The sequence below is a fragment of the Ranitomeya variabilis genome, chromosome 2 (genome assembly GCF_051348905.1).
Source record: "Ranitomeya variabilis isolate aRanVar5 chromosome 2, aRanVar5.hap1, whole genome shotgun sequence".
In the NCBI taxonomy this organism is placed as follows: Eukaryota; Metazoa; Chordata; class Amphibia; order Anura; family Dendrobatidae; genus Ranitomeya; species Ranitomeya variabilis.
This window is the reverse complement of record NC_135233.1, coordinates 749,276,661-749,301,991: the sequence shown is the minus strand read 5'-3', so window position 1 is coordinate 749,301,991 and position 25,331 is coordinate 749,276,661. Positions and strand designations below refer to the sequence as shown.

The following is a 25,331-nucleotide window of genomic DNA, read 5'->3' as shown; positions in this document are numbered from 1 at the left end:
TTACATGATCGGGGGTCAGCGATGCATCGGCATAACAACCAGAGGTCTCCTTGAGACCTCTATGGTTGTTGATGCCGGCTTGCTGTGAGCGCCATCCTGTGGTAGGAAGCCTGTAATTCAGCTACATAGGAGCGATCTATGCATTGCTCCAATGTAGCTGAGCCGATTGAGTTGTGCCAGCTTCTAGCCTCCCATGGAAGCTATTGAAGCATGAAAAAAGTAAAAAAAAAGTTTAAAAGAATTTAAAAAAAAATTAAAAAAAATAAAAGTTTAAATCACCCCCCTTTCGCCCCATTCAAAATAAAACAATACAAAAAAATCAAACCTACACATATTTGGTATCACCGCATTCAGAATCGCCCGATCTATCAACAAAAAAAAGCATTAACCAGATCGCTAAACAGTGTAGCGAGAAAAAAATTAGAAATGCCAGAATTACGTTTTTCTGGTCGCCGCGACATTGCATTAAAATACAATAACGGGTGATCAAAAGAAAGTATCTGCACCAAAATGGTACCATTAAAAATGTCAGCTCTGCACGCAAAAAATAAGCCCTCACCTGACCCCAGATCGTGAAAAATGGAGACGCTATGGGTATTGGAAAATTGTGCAATGCTTTTTTTTTAGCAAGGTTTGGAATTTGTTTTTAACATTTAGATAAAAAGTAACCTAGACATGTTTGGTGTCTACGAACTCGTAATGACCTGGGGATTCAAAATGTCAGGTCAGTTTTAGCATTACGTGAACCTAGCAAAAAGCAAAACAAAAAACAGGTGAGAGATTGCACTTTTTTTGCAATTCCACAGCACTTGGAATTGCTTTCCCATTTTCTAGTACACGACATGGTAAAACCAATGATGTCGCTCAAAAGTGCAACTTGTCCCGCAAAAAACAAGCCCTCACATGGCCATATTGACGGAAAAATAAAAAAGTTATGGCTCTGGGAAGGAGGGGAGCAAATAACGAGAACGCAAAAATGGAAAAGGGCAAGGTCTTGAAGGGTTTAAGGCCCCGTCTCACTAAGCGATTTACCAACGATCACGACCAGCGATATGACCTGGCCGTGATCGTTGGTAAGTCGCTGTGTGGTCGCTGGGGAGCTGTCACACAGACCGCTCTCCCCAGCGACCAACGATCAGGGGAACGACTTCGGCATCGTTGAAACTGTCTTCAACGATGCCGAAGTCCCCCTGCAGCACCCGGGTAACCAGGGTAAACATCGGGTTACTAAGCGCAGGGCCGCGCTTAGTAACCCGATGTTTACCCTGGTTACCAAAAAAAACAAACAGTACATACTCGCCTTTCGGTGTCCAGGTCCCTTGCCGTCTGCTTCCTGCTCTGACTGAGCCGCCGTACTGTGAGAGCAGAGCGCAGCGGTGACGTCACTGCTGCGCTCTCACTTCTCACTGTACGGCCGGGAGTCAGTGAGAGCAGGAAGCAGACGGCAAGGGACACCGAAAGGCGAGTATGTACTGTTTGTTTTTTTTGGTAACCAGGGTAAACATCGGGTTACTAAGCGCGGCCCTGCGCTTAGTAACCCGATGTTTACCCTGGTTACCAGTGAAGACATCGCTGGATCGGTGTCACACACACCGATTCAGCGATGTCAGCGGGGCCTCAACGACCAAAAAAAGGTCCAGGCCATTCTGACACGACCAGCGATCTCGCAGCAGGGGCCTGATCGCTGGTACGTGTCACACATAGCGAGATCGCTATGGAGGTCGCTGTTGCGTCACAAAACTTGTGACTCAGCAGCGATCTCGCTAGCGATCTCGCTATGTGAGACGGGGCCTTTAAGGGGAATCTATCACCTATAAACTGTGGACCGCCATCAGGGGCTTATCTGCAGCTTTATTCAATGCTGTAAATAAGCCCCTATGTAACCTGAAAGATAAGAAAAACAAGTTAGATAATACTTACCCAGGGGTGGTCCGGTCTGATGGGTGTCGCAGGTCCGTCGCCTCCCATCTTCATATGATGTCGTCCTCTTCTTTGCTTCCTGTCACGGCTCTGGCTCCGGCGTACTTTATCTCTCCTGTTGAGGGCAGAGCAAAGTACTGCAGTGTGCAGGCGCCGGGCCTCTCTGACCTTTCCCGATGCCTGTGTACGGCAGTACTTTGCTCTGCCCTCAACAGGACAAAGTACGCCTGCGCAGGAGCCGCGACATGAAGCAAAGAAGAAGACGTCATCGCATGAAGATGGGAGACGCCGGACCGCGACGCCCATCGGACCGGGACCGCCCCCAGATGAGTATAATCTAACTTGTTTTTCTTATCTTTCAGGTTACATAGGGTGCTTATCTACAGCATTGCAGAAAGCAGCAGATAAGCCCCTGATGGCGGTGGCTGCAGTTTATAGGCCCAAAATTAGGTGACAGATTCCCTTTAACAATTAGTTAAATCAGTTTATATTATCTATCAAACCTATCTGAATCCTGTTTGTCTACACAAGATGGAAAGGACAACTTTCACGGAATGCCATCGATGCAATTATCCAAATGCTGACTTTTGGCCTATAATATGGTCTTGTCCCCCAATATACTCTTTTTGAATTAATCTTTTTAGGTTGTTGTCCATTCTATTGTCAATTCCTTTATTGTGTGAACCTAAACTGGCATTATTTGGGTTGTTAGACAAAGAACACTGGCAACATGAAACTCAAGTCTTTCTCAGGGAAACCTTATTCTTGGCTAAGGAAAACAACTGCACTCCCCTGGATGGCTGACAAACAGACAATTGGCAAATAGAAGGCCCTGCTGAACACTGCTATTTCATACTAGAAAGTTATCTTTGATAACTGTGAGATCATTGCATCATGGACAGTTGCAGGAGACATTTGCCATTGAAATTAGTACTTTCTTGTCCTCTTAACGAAAAAGACTAGAGCATATTGAATTTTTTTTACCACAGGGATTGAAAATCGGTGATATGCACAAGCACTCTGACCTCCATTGGTGGGTGTGCTCTTCATGTGCAGTCCAACATACAAGGACAGTACACTGACCAAATATATATTCGTCTGAACCTAGCTGAAGACTGACACTTTCTCACTGCAGACGCCAGGATGAATATCTCTGTCTTTAGCTGCAAAGCAATGAAAATCCCTGATTATTACTACAATCCTATCCAAAGTGTGAAGTTTGTCCTACACCTACCATAACTATCAATATGGAAATAGTTATGTCTACACGATTGGAATATTTAAAAGCTGACATCAACTATCCTTTAATCTGTGCAGTACACTGACTCACACCTTACTGTGGACCAAAGGACTTTGCAAACATGAGTTCAAAGATGACACAAACGTTAAAGAACCGTAGAACGCAATCTGAGACCACTGACACAGAATTCTTTCACTATCCTGCATTTGCCCCTACTTTCCTAATGATCTCAATGACAAAAATATATGTTGACATTAAATGATTAAAAATACAGACATTTTATAATATCTGCTAAAACATACTACATCAGTGGAATTGGAATAATTGGATCCTCATTTTGACCTTTAATAAAGAAACTGAATAAAAAATAAGAAAAGACTATGCTTTACCATTTCAGACAAACACAGTTTAGCAGTCTTTAATATACAATAAAAAAAGATTTCTTACACTTAGAAGTTGCTAATGTTTCCTTCATGACAGATCTTCATCTCTTCAAAGCATAGTAGTAGTAAACCCCCCTCGTTGGAGCATGTGTAAAACGTTGAGCCATTTGCGTATGGTTCTGAGACCTGCTTCCCAACGTGTTAGAATTTATTGGTGCCTTTGTTAAGGATGGGATTCCATCTTAGTAGATACATTGCCCTGTGTCTGATGTGGGGTATAACTCAGCACGATGATGACAATGCTGGCTCCAAAACAAAAGGCCAGACCAGATTGGACAAGAATGAGCTAACAGATTGTGCAGCCTAGTTCTGTCCCTTTGAGTGTGATATATTGTTTCAAGATGCTAAGTGCACAGACTTTTCTTTTGGAGCGGATCTGTGGTTGCCGCTGTTGGTTTTACTCTTTATTTTTACAGAACACTAATTTCAGGGCACATCAGATTCTTACCATATGCTACTGAGTAATGCCCCTTGATTGCCTGCAATGCCCAGTGACAGAGAGCTGTGCCAAGAAACACAGGTCTTTAACATGGAGATTTACTAACATCACATCTGCTACAGATGTTAAATGAAGTAAAAACTTCTTTCTTATAATTAAGTGTTCACTTTTTATGAGGCACTTTTCTGTCATAAAACCCCAGTTCTCAGGAGAGCTCCGGCATGTTGGCGTTCCATGCTCGCTGCAAACACTGGCAATAAAACAGAATTAATATATTAAGCAAGCTGCTCTGCTAGATCAGCACTTGGATATGTGACATTATTGGCAACCAGTGACTTTTATAGTTAACAGCAAGGCATAAAAACAATTAGGAAAGACTGTTACATAATGTCAAGGTGCATTAGTATTTTCGTTATCAATTAAGACCTTTACAAGGAACACGTGGAAGCCATTTAATTTTATGTTTTATTAATGTGAGGCTAAACTAGTGCGTGTTGTGGTTGAAGACACATTTCTACAGTCACCTGCACTATGCAAACTGTCAGGATTCCCCTTCTCCTTGTTCTAGTGGTTGACACGATGGTTGTGACGTAACTGCAATTATGAAATTTGCATAGTTGAGGACATGTACCGATTAGATTCTTCATCCACTTCCCACAAGAGAGAGAAAACCAAGACAAGTTGCAAGTTGGCACGTTACTTTTGGTTGGTAAAATGCAAGGCACCGGAGTAGGAGAAAGAGGTGACACCTGACAGTCTGCATGCTGCACACAGTCAAGATTTTGCGATCTTCAGTGACAGCAGAAATTTATATGAAGCCAGGGAAATCCAACTGATTTTAAAAGTATTGTCTAATCAAGTCAGGCTCTTATTAAAACTAAGTTGATCAATGACGTTATGGTTTGTCTTACCTTAGGCAATTAGCTGATATCACCTTGGTGCCCTGCATTTAGCCACTGATTTAAAGAGGATATATCATAAACAACATTTATCACACTATTCCATAAAATAAATGATAAAAGTATGACTGCTGGGGGTCGTCTTGCTAAGATGCTTCCGAGTGGCCAACTGGGGTCTCAAAGTCCAAAGTGTAAATGAACAGGAAGGGAGCATGAGTGACAACCATTCCTACAGACACGGAATAAAGCAATGGTCTCACATGTTTGTTTCTGGTTCATTCATGCAGGGGACCGTGGGACCCTGTTCTTATGTTCAGTGAGGATACCAGTGTTGCACCACCCATCGATTACACAGTTATCACCTACAATGCTTTGAAAAAGTATTCATAACTCTTAAACTTTTCCACATTTTTTTGACATTACAACCACAAACTTATATGTAGTTTATTGAGTTTTTATGTGATATACCAACACAAAATAGTAAGAATTTGTAAGGTATAAAGGAAATAACACGTTGTTTTTTTTTAAATATAAAAATTGATTTTTTTTTTAATACCCTAACTGTACTTTTCTCTTCTCCACAACTTTATCCCTGACCTGTCTGATGTGCTCCTTGGTTCTCATGATGCTGTTTAGTCCCTATTATTCTTCAACAAACCTCTGCAGTTAAATTATTTATGTGACTTCTGGAGGCAATTGGTTACTCAGGATTTTATTTAGGAATATCAGGGGGCTGAATAAAAATGCACATCCCAATTTTCAGATTTATATTTTTTTTAAATACGGTAATTAGAAAACAATCGTTTCTTTTACCCTTCACAAATACATGCTACTTTGTTTTGTATAACACACAAAATTCCAAAAAAATACATATAAGTTTGTGGGTGCAATGTGAAAAATTGTGGAAAAGTATCGGGGTTATGAATACTTTTTCAAGGTACTGTATACGTGTTGTTTTTTGAAAACCACCTTAAGTGGCTGACAAAGGGAAAGTGAAAATTACATGGCAGCCAATAACATGTATCCAGATAATGTACTAAAAGAAGACCCCACTATTAAGCAGCAACACTGTCTTGACTCATGTGGTTTTAAGCAGGGGACCATCTATGATGTCCATATGAAAAGAGTATAGGACATTAGTCCATGTGTAACAAGCTGCCTGTAGGCATTTGAAGATAATGGCTATACCATGAAGCTTCTTCGCAGTTAGTCTAACAGCCAGGAGCAGCTGTGACTATAGGAAATTCACATTTTCACTACCTATATGCCAAGAGAAATTTAAAGCCTGTATAGAACAACATGATCCTTCTATTTCTGAGGCATTTATACAAGGATGTTAATGCACTACTATCTAAATGGATATTTAATTATATATTTTGCAATAGTTTCTGTATTTGATTGGACATAACTTTTACGCCTTCCCAGTAGCACAGTATTCACATCCCTCTCACAAAGAACCCAGCTATTCAGGCAAGTTAACATAGTACTCCCTGGAATACAAAATTCATCATTTATAAGCAGAAATATATTCAGAAATCTAGAAAGCATTGATGCTAATGATTGCACATGCACAGCTGAAAGGAGAAAAAACTTCCACTATTGTTAGGTCCAGCACCAGGAGTGCAGGCAGAAACACAAACCTGAAATATGCTGCAAGCGGGGACATCTAATCATAATTAATAAGATTTCTTTGCTTTGTTATATCTAAGCACTTTTAAGTGGTTCACGCTTTTTTTTCAATAAAACATCAGAAGAAAACTGCTCGAAAGTCAATTCCTTCACCCAGTTTCCCGAAATTCTTTGCAAGTAGTAAGCCATGCATGCCCTTCTATTAGTTGTGGTGTAAGTACATTCCTGCATGCTGATCTGTGCTGAGGCCCCCGCTGATCCTAGAAATGAAGGGGCAGAAGCGATACACGATGCATCTCATTGGCTGTGCTTGGCTCCTCCCTCTCAGTGCAGCGGTGAAGGGACTCATGTACGCCTCATAAAGCCATACATCACTAACCCCACTTCTCAATCGAGCAGTGTTATACATAGTCAATGGAACAAATCAATTATTGGAGGGCTACAACCCCTTTGATTTCACTGTTGATCGGAGACAATCTGGACCCTCAATGATCAGTCTCGTCACTGTGACATGTTAACCAGTTCTAGATCAGACTATTTACTCCCTTTCCTAATCCAGACACATTTTATTTATTTTTTTCATGCATGCAGTTTAAAGAGCTGTAAAAAAAAAAAATCTTGGTTGGATATACAAGTAGTTTCTGCATCTTTTTTTTTGTGATACATGAGGATTCATTTTTATGTCACTGTCATTTTTGGGGCTGATATGGGGCAATATTGGTAGAGAACTAAGTGTCTGTTTTTCCCATTTGTTTACATTTTTTCTGACCACAAAGAACTACTAAAATACTGAAAATGTGTTACCCATTCTGTAACAATTAATTTTGTATATCAGATCCTTTATTTTTTCCTTTCTACAGAGGCGGGGCAAGTAATAGTAGTTTAGATTGAAAATAGCATTTTTATATACCGTATACAGTGGTAAAAATAAGTATTTGATACACTGTCGATTTTGCAAGTTTTCCCGCCTACAAAGAATGGAGAGGTCTGTAATTTTTACCATAGGTATATTTCAACTGTGGGAGACAGAATCTAAAAATAAAAACCATAAAATTGCATTGTATGACTTTTAAATAATTAAATTGCACTGCGTTTTACCTGCGGATTTACCGTGGATTTCCTGCGCTTTTTGTGCGGATTTCACCTGTGGTTTTACACCTGCAGATTCCTATTGAGGAGCAGGTGTAAAACGCTGCAAAATCAGCACAAAGAATTGACATGCTGCGGAAAATACAATGCAGCATTTTCGCGTGGTATTTTCCACAGCGGATTTGGTTTTCCATAGGTTTACATGGTACTGTAAACCTGATGGAAAACTGCTGCGAATCAGCAGTGGCCAATCGGCTGCAGATCTGCAGGCAAATCCGCACCGTGTGCACAAAGCCTCAGGATGATTCTGAGAAAGGTCAGGAATCAGCCCAGACCTACACGGGAGGACCTTGTCAATGACCTGAAGAGATCTGGGACCAGTCTCAAACATTACAATTTGTAACACACTATGTCGTAACTGATTAAAATCCTTCAGGGCACGCAAGGTCCCCCTGCTCACGCCAGCACATGCACAGGCCCGTTTGAAGTTCACCACTGACCAGCTGGATGATCCAGAGGAGGCATGGGAGAAGTTCATGTGGTCAGATGGGACCAAAATAGAACTTTTTGGTATCAACTCCACTCGCTGTGTTTGGAGGAAGAAGAAGGATAAGTACAACCAAGAACAACGTCCCATCCGTGAGGCATGGTGGGGGAAACATCATTCTTTGGGGGTGCTTTTCGGTAAACGGGATTGGACGACTGCACCATATTGAAGGGTGGATGGATGGGGCCATGTATCATGAGTTTATGGCCACAAACCTCCTTCCCTCAGTAAGAACATTGAAGATGGGTTGTGGATGGGTCTTCCAGCGTGACAATGATCCGAAACACACAGCCAGGGCACCTAAGGAGTGTCTCTGTAAAAAGCATTTCAAGATCGAAAGCCAGTTTCCAGACCTGAACCCTAAGAATATTTTTGGAGGGAGCTGAAACTCAATGTTGCCCAGCGACAGCCCCAAAATATGAAAGTGGACCAAAATCCCTGCTGTAGTGTGTGCAAACTTGGTCAAGAACTGCAGGAAACATCTGAACTCTGTAATTGCAAACAAAGGTTTCGATACCAAATATTAAGTTCTGTTTTTCTATTGTATCATATACTTATTTCAAGCAATAAAATGCAAATTAATTTTGTAAAAATCATACAATGGGATTTTCTGGATTTTTTAAAATTCTATCTTTCACAGTTGAAGTGTACCTACGATAAAAATTACAGACCTCTCCATTCTTTGTAGGTAGGATAACTTGCAAAATCAGCTGTGTATGAAATCAATATTTTCCCCACTGCATACGATATATATGTTTGTAACTGGGGATGGTACAGTGGGAGAAATAAGTATTTGAACCCTTGCTGATTTTGTAAGTTTGCCCACTGACAGAGACATGAACAGTCTATAATTTTAAGGGTAGTTTAATTTTACATTGAGAGATAAAACATCAAAAATAAAATCCAGAAAATCACATTGTATAAATTATAAAAATGCATTTGCATTTTGCAGTGAGAAATAAGTATTTGATCTCTCTGGCAAACAAGACTTAATAATTGGTGTCAAAACCCCTGTTGGCAAGTACAGCAGTCAGACATTTTTTGTAGTTGATGATTAGGTTTGTGCACACGTCAGGAGGAATTTGGGTCCACTCCTCTTTGCAGATCATCTCTAAATCATTAAGATTTGAGGATGTCACTTGGCAACTCGGAGCTTCAACTCCCTCCATAAGTTTTCTATGGGATTAAGGGCTGGAGATTGGCTAGGCTGTATGTTTTGGGTTATTGTCTTGCTGGAAGACCCAGCCACGACCCATTTTTAATGTCCTGGTAGAGGGAAGGAGGTTGTCAATCAGAATTTTATGGTACATGGCTCCATCCATTCCCCCAAAATATGATGTTTCCACCTCCATGCTTGACAGTGGGGATGGTTTTATTTGGGTCATAAGCAGCATTCCTCTTCCTCCAAACATGGCGAGTTGTGCTAATGCTAAAGACCTGATTTTTTGTCTTATCTGACCACTGCACCTTCTCCCAGTCACTCACAGAATCATCACTGGCAAACTTCAGACAGGCCTGTACATGTGACTTCTTGAGCAGGGAGACCTTGCAGGCAATGCAGGATTTAAAACTTTTACGCCGTAATGTGCTACGACTGCCTTGAGATCATTAACAACCTCCCCCATGCAGTTTTAGGCTGATCTCTCATCTTCCTCATAATTAATGATACCCCACGAGGTGAGATTTTGCATGGTGCCCCAGATTGTTGTTGATTGACAGTCATTTTGTGTTTCTTCCATTTTCTTACTATTGCACCAATAGTTGTCTCCTTCTCACCCAGAGTCTTACTTATGGTTTTGTAGCCCATTCCAACTTTGTGCAGGTCTATGATCTTGTCCCTGACATCCTGAGAAAGCTCTTTGGTCTTGCTCATGTTGTAGAGATTAGAGTCTGACTGATTAATTGAGCCTGTTGACAGGAGTCTTTTATAAAGGTAACTATGTAAGACAGCTGACTTTAATGCAGGTAAAAGGTGATTAGGAGCGTCTAACTGGTCTGCAGGAGCCAAATCTCTTAACGGTTGGTAGAGGATCGAATACTTATTTCCCACTGCAAAATGCAAATAAATTTATATAATTTATACAATGTGGTTTTCTGGATTTTATTTTTGACATTCTATCTCTCAATGTTAAAATTAATCTACCCTTAAAATAATAGACTGTTCATGTCTTTATCAGGGGGCAAACTTACAAAATCAGCAAGGGATCAAATACTTATTGCCCCCACTATATATTAGTGAAAAATAACAGTGACATAAAAATGAATCCCAATGTAGCATGAAAATAACACACAAAAAATACTTAAATATCCAAACTGAGACAAATGTTCACAGCTCTTTAAACCACAAGGATGAAAAAAACCACAGTATACACAGGGCTTGTTCAGATTGTATATACAGCAATAGAGATGGCACATACAGTGCTAAAATTTCTGTGCCTTCTCTATGGGGACCTGGTTGTCTCTGACAGTCGGATTCCCACTCACACAGCTACACGATCAAGTGTAGCTGTGCTCCTATGCAGTGACATCTATAATATAACGGTGGGAGCGTCACTCTGTCCGAAGCCTTCATAGACTGCGCAAGCGCGACGCACCGCGCCTGCGCAGTCTGGACCAGAGTGACGCAGCCGAACTTACTTATTCCCCCAATATACCGGCCATGGGGGCTCCACACACCCGCGTATCCCCCCTAATATACCGGCCAAGGGGGCTCCGTGCTCTGCAGCTCCAGTCAGGGTAGCTGTAGAGCCCAGCGGAGCTCCAGGACCTTCGATGATGTCACCACCAGCATGTGACCAGTGACGCGAGTGGGCGGAGTCAGCCCTCGCTGTGCTGGCTGCAGGGGTGCTGTATCTATTATAGCCAGCGCTGCACTCAGGCAGTAAGTACAACCGCCTGCACTCAGCACAGCCACGCACAGCCGCCCGCACTCAGCACAGCCGCCCGCACTCAGCACAGCCGCCCGCACTCAGCACAGCCACGCACAGCCGCCCGCACTCAGCACAGCCACGCACAGCCGCCCGAACTCAGCACAGCCGCCCGCACTCAGCACAGCCGCACTCAGGCAGTAGAGCCGGAGAGAGAAAGATGGGAGCAACATATGGCAGAATGGAAACAGGAACAGGCAGAATGGGAGCAGCACATTACAACAGAATGGGGGCACAGGATGGTTGCGCAGGATGGGAGCACCACATGACAGAATGGTTGCGCACGATGGGAGCAGCACATGACAGAATGGGGGCGCACACATGACAGGATGGGGGTGCAGGATGGGAGCACATGACAAGATGGGGCGCAGGATGGGAGCACATGACAGAATGGGGGCGCAGGATGGGAGCAGCACATGACAGAATGGGGGCGCAGGATGGAAGCAGCACAGGACAGAATGGGGGCGCACGATGGGAGCAGCACATGACAGAATGGGGGCGCACACATGACAGGATGGGGGTGCAGGATGGGAGCACATGACAAGATGGGGGCGCAGGATGGGAGCACATGACAGGATGGGGACGCAGGATGGAGCAGCACATGACAGGATGGGGGCGCAGGATGGGAGCAGCACATGACAGAATGGGGGTGCAGCACATGACAGAATGGGGGCGCACACATGACAGGATGGGGGTGCAGGATGGGAGCACATGACAAGATGGGGGCGCAGGATGAGAGCACATGACAGAATGGGGGCGCTGGATGGGTGCAGCACATGACAGAATGGGGGCGCAGGATGGGAGCAGCACATGACAGAATGGGGGCGCACACATGACAGGATGGGGGTGCAGGATGGAGCAGCATATGACAGGATGGGGGAGCAAGATGGGAGCAGCACATACCAGGATGGAGACCATATACCAATATAAATGCTCGCCACCCAGACGTAGAACGGGTTCAATAGCTAGTTTTAGAATAACACTGCAGAGAAAGAGCCAGACCGGCTGAAACTTTAAAGTCTATGAGTGGTCTGGAAATGGTTAAAGAATAACTGTTGCTTTATTTTTTATTTCATAATTCAATATTACAGATGGAAATGAGGAAATTTGAAATATATCTTATTAGAAATCTGATTTTTTCTCCTCCTGTATTGATCTTTCATTCTGAATTCATATGTATAATATGTATTCCATGAAAACAGATTTTCCTATTAATCAGATAGATGGCATTTTTATTTCTAAAATGATATGAAGAGGGAGATGGAAGGAGGATAAAGGAGCTATAGGCAGACATAGACACTCTGCCGCAAATTCTCCAGCACATCAGTTACGCTTCTCCATAGAACTTTATGAGCACCAAGTGTCACATATGTCACTAATGGGAGAGGCTGTATTTACCGAAGACTGTTTTTCCCCGTGAATTGAGAGTTTTCAGAATGCAAGATCCAGGAGGAGAAAGAAGTTTATTGATCTGATAAGTACTTGCAAAGTTTTTATTTTCAAGTGTGCGATTGATTTATAAAAAAAATTTCAGATGACCATTGCTATTTTGAGGATTTCTGAATATGGACGTTTTCTCTAAATGGAACAACACTGACATTTGCAAGATTCAAAATTTTCAGACAAATATAATATTTCAATCTGACATTACAAAGCTGCAAATGTTATCTCAAAATGGAAGAAAACACCTAAGAACTGACTCATGGGAGCAGGCAAGAATTTTTAAGCCAGCATTGAGAACTAAACAGAGAGGGCGCCACTACCCCCTTAGTGACCGAGCCAATTTTGACCTTAATGACCGGGTCAATTTTTACAATTCTGACCACTGTCACTTTGTGAGGTTATAGCTCTGGAGCACTTCAACATACCCCACTGATTCTGAGAATGTTTTTTCGTGACATATTGTAATTCATGTTAGTGGTAAAATTTCTTTGAAAAAAAACCCCTGGAAATTTGGCAAAAATTTTGAAAATTTTGCAATTTTCAAACTTAATTTTTGTGCCCTTAAATCAGAGAGATATGTCACAGAAAATAGTTAATAAATAACATTTCTCACATGTCTACTTTACATCAGCACAATTTTGGAAACAATTTTTTTGTTAGGAAGTTATACAGGTTAAAAGATGACCAGCGATTTCTCATTTTTAAAACAAAATTTACAAAACCATTTTCTTACTGACCACATCACATTTGAAGTGACTTTGAGACGTCAATATGGCAGAAAATACCCAAAAGATACACCATTCTAAAAACTGCACCCCTCAAGGTGCTAAAAAACCACATTCAAGAAGTTTATTAACCCTTCTGGTGTTTCACGAGAACTAAAGCAATATGGAAGGAAGAAAATTAACATTTAACTTTTTTCACAAAACATTTACTTTAGAACCAAACTTTTTTTATTTTCACAAGAGTGTTGTGCAATTTCTCCTGAGTATACTGATCCCTTATATTTGGGGGAAATCCATGTTTGGGTGCATGGCAGGGCTCAAAATGAGGGAGCACACATTGACTTTTTGAATGCAAAGTTGGCTGGAATCAATGGAGGGCACCACGTCACGTTTGGTTACCAGTGATGTGCTTAAACAGTGGAAACCCCCCCAACTCTAACTCCAACCCTAACACAGCCCTAAACCTAAAGGTACCGTCACACTAAACGATATCGCTAGCGATCCGTGACGTTGCAGCGTCCTCGCTAGCGATATCGTTTAGTTTGACACGCAGCAGCGATCAGGATCCTGCTGTGATGTCGCTGGTCGCTGAATAAAGTCCAGAACTTTATTTGGTCGTCCGATCGCCGTGTATCGTTGTGTTTGAAAGCAAAAGCAACGATACCAGCGATGTTTTACACTGGTAACCAGGGTAAACATCGGGTTACTAAGCGCAGGGCCGCGCTTAGTAACCCGATGTTTACCCTGGTTACCAGCGTAAAATTTAAAAAAACAAACAGTACATGCTCACCTGCGCGTCCCCCAGCGTCTGCTTCCTGCTCTGACTGAGATCCGGCCCTAAAGTGAAAGTGAAAGCACAGCGGTGACGTCACCGCTGTGCTGTTAGGGCCGGAGCTCAATCAGTGTCAGGAAGCAGACGCTGGGGGACGCGCAGGTGAGTATGTACTGTTTGTTTTTTTTACTTTTACGCTGGTAACCAGGGTAAACATCGGGTTACTAAGCGCGGCCCTGCGCTTAGCAACCCGATGTTTACCCTGGTTACCCGGGGACCTCGGCATCGTTGGTCGCTGGAGAGCGGTCTGTGTGACAGCTCCCCAGCGATCAAACAGCGACGCTGCAGCAATCGGCATCGTTGTCGCTATCGCTGCAGCGTCGCTTAATGTGACGGTACCTTAACCCTAATCTCAACCCTAACCACAACACAATCCTAATCACAAACCTAACCCCAAACACAACCTTAACCCCAACCCTAATCCCTAACCCTAATCACAACCTTAACCCCAACACAACCCTAACCCCAACACAACCCCAACTCTAACCCCAACACAACCTTAATCCCAACACAACTCTAACCCTAACACAACCCTAACCCCAACACAAAACCAATCTTAACCACAACCCTAACCACATCCCTAACCACAACCCTAACCCCAGCTCTATACCGAACCCCAACCGCAAAGAATGGAAACAATTACATTTTTTTATTTTACTATTTTTTATCTAACTAAAGGGGTGACAAAGGGTGATTTGATTCACAATTTTTTTAATTTTGATCACTGTTATAGTGTCTATTAAAGTGATCAAAATGAACCAATAGGAAAATTCTCCTATTGTTGCCGTGTACCAGCCGGCAGATCTCGGCGAGTGCATGCGCCCACCATTTTCTTCCAGGAAGATTACGTGGAGGGCCGGGAGATGGAGCAGGAGGATTCAGGGATGGCAGAGGTACCAGGGGATGAGGGGGGGCTCAAGGGACCCCATTTCTCTCTTCTCCGGTATGCTAGATATATATCAGAGGAGAGAGGTATGAATGGAAAATCTGACCCGAATCATGTTCTCCGGGGTCTCAGCTACCCCCGATATTCGAGACCCTGGATATTCTCTGACGCTGGGGGGCACTATACACTTATTTCCCAGTGCCGTTATAAGGTCCCTTAACTGCCGTCAATAAAAGCTGTATCGGCAGGGCTAATTTAGCCCAGACTTGTACACTTGCAATGACATCCATACATTTTAAAGCATCAGTAATGTACTCAGGACTTGTCAGAGATCTACGAGCAGATCTACTATTTGCAGACCCATGCTCTAGATCATACACAGTGATTAAGAGACCCTTCTAATATTTCACTGGGCATGTTATCTGTTATTGTTGAACTAGACAACCCCTTTAAAAGATATAAACAACACAATCACATCTGAACCCATTACATGAACATCTAATAGTATTTTCCATCAATCCTTTAGGAACCAGTCTTACATTAACGCACATCTAAATATGCAAAGTGCTAGCTTCTGGACTTAGTCTTGCACCACTAAAGATGAACAGACAATCTGCCTTCATAATTAGTGCGAGTTGTTCTATTACCACAATTTATAAGATATAGTTGCATTAACCATATTAGTAAGAAAATACTTCTTGTGGGAATATTCAAGCAGCATTAGAAAACAGGAAATGATAAGTACATACCTCCCTTTCATCCATATTGAGCCACTGCTTGGGGTCATTTTCTGTTGCTAGAAATGCAATCAAATCGATAGCAGTGAGTCGGGTTTGACGTCTGGATGACACAAAGATGAGGACAGGCTTTGCAGGAGAGTGACTTCTTATAGCTGTAAGAATGAAAAAGTAACAAACTGTTTAATGGTTTGTGTGACCATACACAGGGCACGCTTCCTTACCTCCAAGAATATATTTCTCTTAAAACATTTGACTAAGCTGAAAGCTTAAGAGGAATCATGCTTCCTTTTGCTCATTTCCAAAATGTATTTTGCACATTGATAATCAGTTACGGTATACTACAAGCCACTAAGAGAATATAAATGTGTGTATGTATATATATATATATATATATATATATATATATATATATATATATATATATATATATATATATATATATATATATCTATCTATATGTATTTAGATCTATCTATCTATACACTGTGACAAAGTCAATGCTAAAGTGCCGGAGGGGAGATATGTTTCACTACGCTTAATGGCATCAGTGAAATAAAACCCAGAGTTTTTTCCTCCAGTACACTAAGTGCGGTGAGTGGTTAAGCTAATTTGTATAATGGGCTGGCTTTTATGTGGACATCCATACAGCGGGTGGGGGTTAAATAGCTGGACTCCAGAAGCAGTCTGGGTTCAGTAGGGCTGGAGAAAGGATCTCCAGTAGTTTGGGTCATGAGAAGGAAAGACTGAACCTGAGTTGCTCCAGAGCTGGCAGGTTCCCACAGATGTATGGACTGTGTTACAGCATTTTGTTTTGTTTCTTGTTTTCCTGTTTTGCCTGAAGGGCTGTGGTTTACTGTTCCCCTTCATGTTGGTTTTGCCTCTATACAATAAACCAACAGAAGATTCAAAGAGACAGTGTTCCTGTTTTCTACCTCTGTGTACCACTGAGTGAACCGATCTACACAACATATACTGTCATTACATATACACTCTTTAAAATTGAAACTGCAACACCAAGAAGGAAAAGTCATGGAATCTTGGAAATCACAGGATGATAGACATAATAATGATATGCAAATGATGAGACAATGGAAACACCATTTTCAAAACATCTCAAAATATTCAATATCGAGTATGAGCTCCACAATCAAAAATACTTGCACTTACACACTTTGGCACAGTATCAACGTAAGTAATTTTTGGTCGTCTGAGCTGAGGAATGTTCATCCACACTGACTGCACTTGGGCACGAAAACCATCAAGATCCGCTGCTGTCAGATCCCTTTGCAATTCCCACTATTCAACATGACAACACCAGGCTGCATGTTGCTGGTGCTGCTGCGACTAGTCTGCATTGCCGAAATGTACTACCATGACCTGCAGCTTCTCCAGACTTGTCTCCCATATAAATGTACATGCATATATCCTGTACTTTCATGTACAACAATTACACAGGTGGTGTCAAACTAAAGTTTGAAGACACATGCTTCTTTTTTATTTTTAATACTCCTTTAACCCCTTTCTGTCATCGGACGTACTATTCCGTCCATGTGGGGTGGGCCCTAATTCCCAAGGACGGAATAGTACGTCCAGCGCGATCGGCCGCGCTCACAGGGGGCCGCTCATCGGACCGCCCCCGACACATTAACCCCCGGCACACTGCGATCAAACATGATAGCAGTGTGCCAGCGGTATAGGGAAGCATCGCGCAGGGAGGGGGCTCCCTGCGTGCTTCCCTGAGATGATCGGTACAAGGCGATGTGCTCACCTTGTACCGAGCGTCTCCTCCCTGCAGTCCCCGGATCCAAAATGGCCGTGGGGCTGCATCCGGGTCCTGCAGGGAGGTGGCTTCACAGTGCCTGCTCAGAGCAGGCGCCGGGAAGCCTCTCTGCTGTGCTGTGTGATCGCCGATCTGACACAGTGCACAGCAAAGTGTCAGATCGGCGATCTGTCACTTTACTGTGATGTCCCCCCCTGGGGCAAAGTAAAAATGTAAAAAAAAAAAAAAAAAATTACATGTGTAAAAAAAAAAAATAATTCCTAAATAAATAATAATATTAAAAAAATATTATACATTCCTTTAGCTAAATAAAAAAACAATAAAAGTACATATATTTAGTATTGCCACGTCCGTAAGGACCCGACCTATAAAACTGTCCCACTAGTTAACCCCTTCAATGATCACCGTAAAAAAAAAAAAACGAGGCAAGAAACAACGCTTTATTATCATACCACCGAACAAAAAGTGGAATAACATGTGATCAAAAACACGAAAATAAATAACCATGGTACCGCTGAAAGCCTCATCTTGTCCCGCAAAAAACGAGCCGCCATACAGCATCATCAGCGAAAAAATAAAAAAGTTATAGTCCTCAGAATAAAGCGATGCAAATATAATTATTTTTTCTATAAAATAGTTTTTATCGTATAAAAGCGCCAAAACATAAAAAAATGATATAAATGAGGTATCGCTGCAATCGTACTAACCCCAAGAATAAAACTGTTTTATCCATTTTACCAAACGCGGAACGGTATAAGCGCCCCCCCCAAAAGAAATTCATGAATAGCTGGTTTTTGGTCATTCTGCCTCACAAAAATCGGAATAAAAAGCGATCAAAAAATGTAACGTGCCCGAAAATGTTACCAATAAAAACCTCAACTCGTCCCGCAAAAAAAAAGACCTCACATGACTCTGTGGACCAAAATACGGAAAAATTATAGCACTCAAAATGTGGTAACGCAAAAAACATTTTTTGCAATAAAAAGCGTCTTTTAGTGTGTGACGGCTGCCAATCATAAAAATCCGCTAGAAAACTCGCTATAAATAGTAAATCAACTCCCCCCCCCTTCATCACCCCCTTAGTTACGAAAAATTAAAAAATTTAAAAAAAATATTTATTTCCATTTTCCCATTAGAGTTAGGGCTAGGGTTAGGGCTAGGGTTAGGGTTGGGGCTAAAGTTAGGGTTGGGGCTAAAGTTAGGGTTAGGATTACATTTACAGTTGGGAATAGGGTTGGGATTAGGGTTAGGGGTGTGTCAGGGTTAGGGGTGTGGTTAGGGTTACAGTTGAGATTAGGGTTAGGGGTGTGTTTGGATTAGGGTTTCAGTTATAATTGGGGGGTTTCCACTGTTTAGGCACATCAGGGGCTCTCCAAATGCGACATTGCGTCCGATCTCAATTCCAGCCAATTCTGCGTTGAAAAAGTAAAACAGTGCTCCTTCCCTTCAGAGCTCTCCCGTGCGCCCAAACAGGGGTTTACCCCAACATATGGGGTATCAGCGTACTCAGGACACATTGGACAACAAATTGTGGGGTCCAATTTCTCCTGTTACTCTTGGGAAAATACAAAACTGGGGGCTAAAAAATAATTTTTGTGTAAAAAAATTTTTTTTTATTTTCACGGCTCTGCGTTATAAACTGTAGTGAAACACTTGGGGGTTCAAAGTTCTCACAACACATCTAGATAAGTTCCTTGGGGGTCTAGTTTCCAATATGGGGGTCACTTATGGGGGTTTCTACTGTTTAGTTACATCAGGGGCTCTGCAAATGCAACGTGACGCCTGCAGACCAATCCATCTAAGTCTGCATTCCAAATGGCGCTCCTTCCCTTCCAAGCTCTGCCATGCGCCCAAACGGTGGTTCCCCCCCACATATTGGGTATCAGCGTATTCAGGACAAATTGGACAACAAATTTTGGGGTTCAATTTGCACTGTTTCCCTTGGAAAATACAAAACTGGGGGCTAAAAAATAATTTTTGTGGGGAAAAAAAAGAATTTTTATTTTTACGGCTTTGCATTATAAACTTCTGTGAAGCACTTGGTGGGTCAAAGTGCTCACCACACATCTAGATAAGTTCCTTAGGGGGTCTACTTTCCAAAATGGTGTCACTTGTGGGGGGTTTCAATGTTTAGGCACATCAGGGGCTCTCCAAACACAACATGGCGTCCCATCTCAATTCCAGTCAATTTTGCATTGAAAAGTCAAATGGCGCTCCTTCCCTTCCGAGCTTTCCCTTGCGCTCAAACAGTGGTTTACCCCCACATATGGGGTATCAGCATACTCAGGGCAAATTGTACAACAACTTTTGGTGTCCAATTTCTTCTCTTACCCTTGGGAAAATAAAAAAATGGAGGCGAAAAGATCATTTTTGTGAAAAAATATGATTTTTTATTTTTACGGCTCTGCATTATAAACTTCTGTGAATCACTTAATGGGTCAAAGTGCTCACCACACAGCTAGATAAGTTCCTTAGGGGGTCTACTTTCCAAAATGGTGTCACTTGTGGGGGGTTTCAATGTTTAGGCACATCAGGGGCTCTCCAAATGCAACATGGCGTCCCATCTGAATTTCAGTCAATTTTGCATTGAAAAGTCAAATGGCGCTCCTTCGCTTCCGAGCTCTGCCATGCGCCCAAACAGTGGTTTACCCCCACATATGGGGTATCGGCGTACTCAGGACAAATTGTACAACAATTTTTGGGGTCCATTTTCTCCTGTTACCCTTTGTAAAATAGAACAAATTGGAGCTGAAGTAAATATTTTGTGTAAAAAAGTTAAATGTTCATTTTTATTTAAACATTCCAAAAATTCCTGTTAAACACCTGAAGGGTTAATAAACTTCTTGAATGTGGTTTTGAGCACCTTGAGGGGTGCAGTTTTTAGAATGGTGTCACACTTGGGTATTTTCCATCATATAGACCCCTCAAAATGACTTCAAATGAGATGTGGTCCCTAAAAAAAAATGGTGTTGTAAAAATGCGAAATTGCTGGTCAAATTTAACCCTTATAACTCCCTAACAAAAAAAATTTGGGTTCCAAAATTGTGCTGATGTAAAGTAGACATGTGGGAAATGTTACTTATTAAGTATTTTGTGTGACATATCTCTGTTATTTAATTGTATAAAAATTCAAATTTGGAAAATTGCGAAATTTTCAAAATTTTCGCCAAATTTCCATTTTTTTCACAAATAAATGCAGGTAATATCAAAGAAATGTTACCACTATAATGAAGTACAATATGTCACGAGAAAACAGTGTTAGAATTACCGGGATCCGTTGAAGCGTTCCAGAGTTATAACCTCAAGGAGGCAGGCCTTTCCCCCCTGCTGCAGACGCCACATGGCCATCACTCAAATCCTCTTGGCGCCGGGCGCCGCCTCCTCACCGCTGTTTTGAAATCTGCCCTGCCTTGAGCAGGCGCAGTGATCACTGCCCGTCCATCCTCATATGCAGTCTAGCGGACTGCAACTGTGCGGCCGCCCTGCCTGTGAATCCCCGCCCCGCAGTGTCTTCTGATTTATTCACATTGCGGGGCTGGGATTCACAGGCAGGGCGGCCGCACAGGCGCAGTTAGCTAGACTGAATATGAGGACGGACGGGCAGTGCTCACTGCGCCTGCTCAAGGCAGGAGAAAAGAGCGCAGGCACCGGCAGATTTCAAAACAGCGGTGAGGAGGCGGCGCCCGGCGCTAAGAGGACTTGAGTGACGGCTGTGTGGCGTCTGAAGCAGGGGAGAAACGCCTGCCTCCAGGACTGAAGAAAAGGTATTTAGGACAAATTATAAAACTGATTATTTTGGCAGTTACAGCACCCAGAACTAAAAGAGCCATCTTGTCAGAACGCAGCATTACTGCTGCACAAGGTGGCTCTTTTAGTTAAAAACGCCTGGGCGGGGTGGGGGGTGGGGGGGTGACAGAGTCCCTTTCATATGGTGTTGCATAATGTCTATGCCTGATAAACAGGTTTTGGGAAATATGATCTTTTAAAAACCAAGTCCAACAACTAAGTCTAACACCCATTTGAACTAATTTGACTCATAGCCTATCCTAATGCCAATTCAATACAAAGGTGGCCATTTATTACTTGGTAAAAAGTAAGGTATCTCACTTCTGTCCCAACACCACTTCATAGAAGTTTGTTGCCTGTAAAACCCTATGAAAATGTTATGCAAGGTCCTTGGGACATATTTATCTGGTTGTCACTTTACAAATGTAAAAGTTGTACATTTTGAATGCAATATTGACAAATTTATCAGGATGCTGGTAGTAGTTTTAAGACAATCTTGCTGTAATATATTGCACCAAAACTTCTAGAATAAATTTGGAAAATACAAATTGGTGCATTGAATTTGTAAGCCTGCCATGCCCATAGAGCAGAAGCCAACGTTCTGTGAATCAGAAAAATGTCCTGCTCATTATGGAGGCCCTACATCAATCTTATTCATGTTCTGGAGAAATAACCAGCGCAGACTCTCAGATAAAGTCTGAAAATGTGCATGAGAAGCCTGCTTTACTCATTGCATTCACGTAGGGCTCGCTCATATGAGCATATAACATGGTCGACTGCTATCCGATGTTTTATCAGCACTCGGCCCAATGTTACACTATGGAGCAGTGCTGACTAGTGATGAGCGAGTGTACTCATTGCTCGGGTTTTCCCGAGTACGCTTGGGTGGTCTCAAAGTATTTGTAAGTGCTCGGAGATTTAGTTTTTGTTGACGTAGCTGCATGATTTATGGCTGTTAGCCAGCGTGAGTACATGTGGGGGTTGTCTGGTTGCTAGGGAATCCTCACATGTATTCAAGCTGTCTATCAGCTATAAATCATGCAGCTGCGTCCACGAAAACTAAATCTCGGAGCAGTCACAAATACTCAGAGACCCCCCCGAGCAACGAGTATACTCGCTCATCACTAGTGCTGACCAGAGCTTTTTTCTCATGTCTATTTGGCATGAGAGATCAGTCGTAGCATGATGCAAGTGCATCCGAATCAGATCACAGGCACCGGTATTCAAGTATATGGGTGTGTGTAAAACATCAGATTGCACTCGAATGTCTTCCGAGTGCAATCTGATTACCACGGACACCAACAATGGAGAAGATGGAGAAATTAAATTCCCCGTCTTCTCCGCACCTGTGATACGATTCATTCATGCAACAGAGTTTGATCCGGGTGACATTAGCATAATCAGCTCAATTCTCTTGTATGAGAGAATCGCCTTAGACTGAAAAAAAAAAAATAGAAGCTCAACGTATGGGTAGTTCTTCATTGTATTTTGGAATTAAGGTTTTCATTGAAGCAGATTTTGTCACAGTTTATGGGAACTCCAAGTATGGGAGAAGTAATACTAAACCTGTCCTGGACATGGAGAAAGCAATAAATAGATAACACAAGACACACATTTCTTTCCTAACCATGCTGGCAGGGTTTGGTAAATTTGGTTTACCATTAACATCATTTCAGGTTTTGACATTTCTCGGGCACTTACTGCTGAAACAGCGCAGTACATTACCCTTTTTTCTAAGAAGGTGGCTCTCAGGAAATTCTTACGAAGCTTATATTACTGAACACATAAATGGATTTGACATTTTTACAGCTAATGCAGATGTTTGTCTCTAGACAGCGCGAGTAACATGGGGTAAAAAATTCCACCATTTAGAGAGTAAATACTTATGCTGCACCGAGGGGAACGTCAATAATGAAATAGACTAGCCATCTGATAAGGACGTTCCAGGGTAACTAATCAGAAGGTGTCTAATACAAAGATTACGGCTGCTGAATTATAGGAGATTGCCGGTTTATGCTACAAATGAGCCTGTGGAGATGGCAGGGATACATCATCATTATATACACATACAGCCTGGAAGAATCTGGAGACACAAGATGTAATGGCTTCTTTCTCCCCCTAGAACAGGTGCGATTAAACAGCTACAGCCTGATTTATTGTTCATTAGTGGCTTTTACATAGCGTTCTGTAGCCCATAAATAACAGAAATAGTCAGGACCAGTCTAAAATTGCCATCAATACTTCGGGTCTGTCACAAGGCTAATTAGAAAAGCTAAATAGTCATTTCACAGGCCACTACAGGCCTTGATGTAAATTTTATTTCGAAGAATGAGATATCATAAATACCACACAAATACCTAAACAGGAACCAATTCATCTGTGGCTAAAGCATTTAACGCAAACCAAATTCAAGAGACATTTTTATTCATCTCCACTGTGCAGTGTGGTGGAATATGTCGTTGGTCTAGAAATAAGTGATAAGGAAAACTAATCATAGCAACGGTTTTAAGCCAAAAAATTCGGAAAAAATGCTCTATGACAAACTTTGAAGTTTACATATGTATCAGCGCTGAATTTGTTGCCTGTTCATTCTTTCGGTACACATTTCTCTACGTGGGGAATACCAATTTAAGCAGACTGACAGCTTATCGGTAAAAACAACTTTACCCAATTGTTTTTCTATTGTTTACTTGCTTCCGTAATGTAAAATTAAGCAGTTTTTTTTAAATAGTCTAAATTTACAATGTCCTACCATTTTGCTGCTGTAGAATCTGTGCAACTCTTTCATATACCGGACTGTGCTGCTGCTTTTGACATAGATCTGATAGCACAGTGCTCCTGGCTGCTATTCGTTCCCTTTTCTCCCACAAAAGCACAATATAGTGACCAGGATATGGGGAAGGAGGTTGTACACAACAAAGCCAGCTTTATTAAAGAGGAAGGAGAGCGCTTAGAAATGGGAAGACATAGGCTGTATGATATCAGAAATGAGAGCGAGGAAAACAAACACATACAGGCAGCATGAAATGCATGTAACAACTAAGTGCTGCTACACAAATGGTAACGTATGCAAATTATTGGATCCAAGGCAATCGCATTTTAAAATTTTTTTGGGATGATTATGTCCTTTGTAAGGAGTTTGTGTTTTATTCACCACAATGAGTTGGATGTTTAATTTTAAGACATCTAGGTGTTTCCTAATAAAAGATTACTGCAGTGGATGAGCCAGTTTATTTTCATGATATTCCTAAAAACTCTACTTCTATTGAACAAAGCATCCACTGCTGAAAGTTCACTGGAGTATCCAAGGAGCGAACAGATTTCTCCTGTGTTCACAAGTGCAAGTCCGAGAACTCAAACATACTTATGGTTCAACTCTCCAGCCCCCACTTCTTGCCATTGATAAGTACACGATGAATGGCAGGGGCCTCCCACATGCACTAACAGCCTAGCAGATGAAATCAGTCACAATGATGATGACCTTATTTATCGGTTAGACACTTACCTTGGAAAGCAGGTTTGTTCATGCTAGCCATACGAGGGCAATAATGTTGTCCAGGGAAGCCCTGAATATGGACTTCCAAAGGTACTGGTCGCACAGAGGGACGAAAGTTAAACAGCCCCATCTAAAAAATGGAAATATATTATGTTAGAGTCTTTGGAAAGTTTGCATATTTTTTTGTGAACTGTATATTATGATGTGATAGAAATTTTATAATAAAGATATGTACTGCATATACTCGAGTATAAGCCGAGATTTTCAGCCCATTTAAGGCTGAAAGTGCCTCTCTCAGCTTATACTAGAGTCATTGTCGGCAGGGGAGGGGGAGCAGCGGCTGTGACATACTCACCTGCTCCTGGTGTGGTCCCTGCATCTCCGATGGTCTCTTAACAGCTTCTTCCAGCGTTGAGCGGTCACATGGTACCGCTCATTACAGTAATGAATATGGACCTGACTCCATTCCCATAGGGGTGGAGCCGCATATTCATTACTGTAATGAGCGGT

General features: G+C 42.1%; 1 protein-coding gene across 2 annotated transcripts in view; it reads right to left on the bottom strand.

The window, feature by feature from the left end:
- Positions 1 to 25,331, bottom strand: part of ASCC3 (activating signal cointegrator 1 complex subunit 3) — an 824,578-nt gene that overhangs the window by 121,906 nt on the left and 677,341 nt on the right. For both annotated transcript variants that reach the window (XM_077289659.1, XM_077289660.1), the window contains exons 29-30: positions 24,831 to 24,951; positions 15,769 to 15,911 (exon numbers count right to left, since the gene is read on the bottom strand). In XM_077289659.1, the coding sequence (XP_077145774.1) occupies positions 15,769 to 15,911; positions 24,831 to 24,951 (264 nt within the window). The remainder of the gene's footprint in view (positions 1 to 15,768; positions 15,912 to 24,830; positions 24,952 to 25,331) is intronic.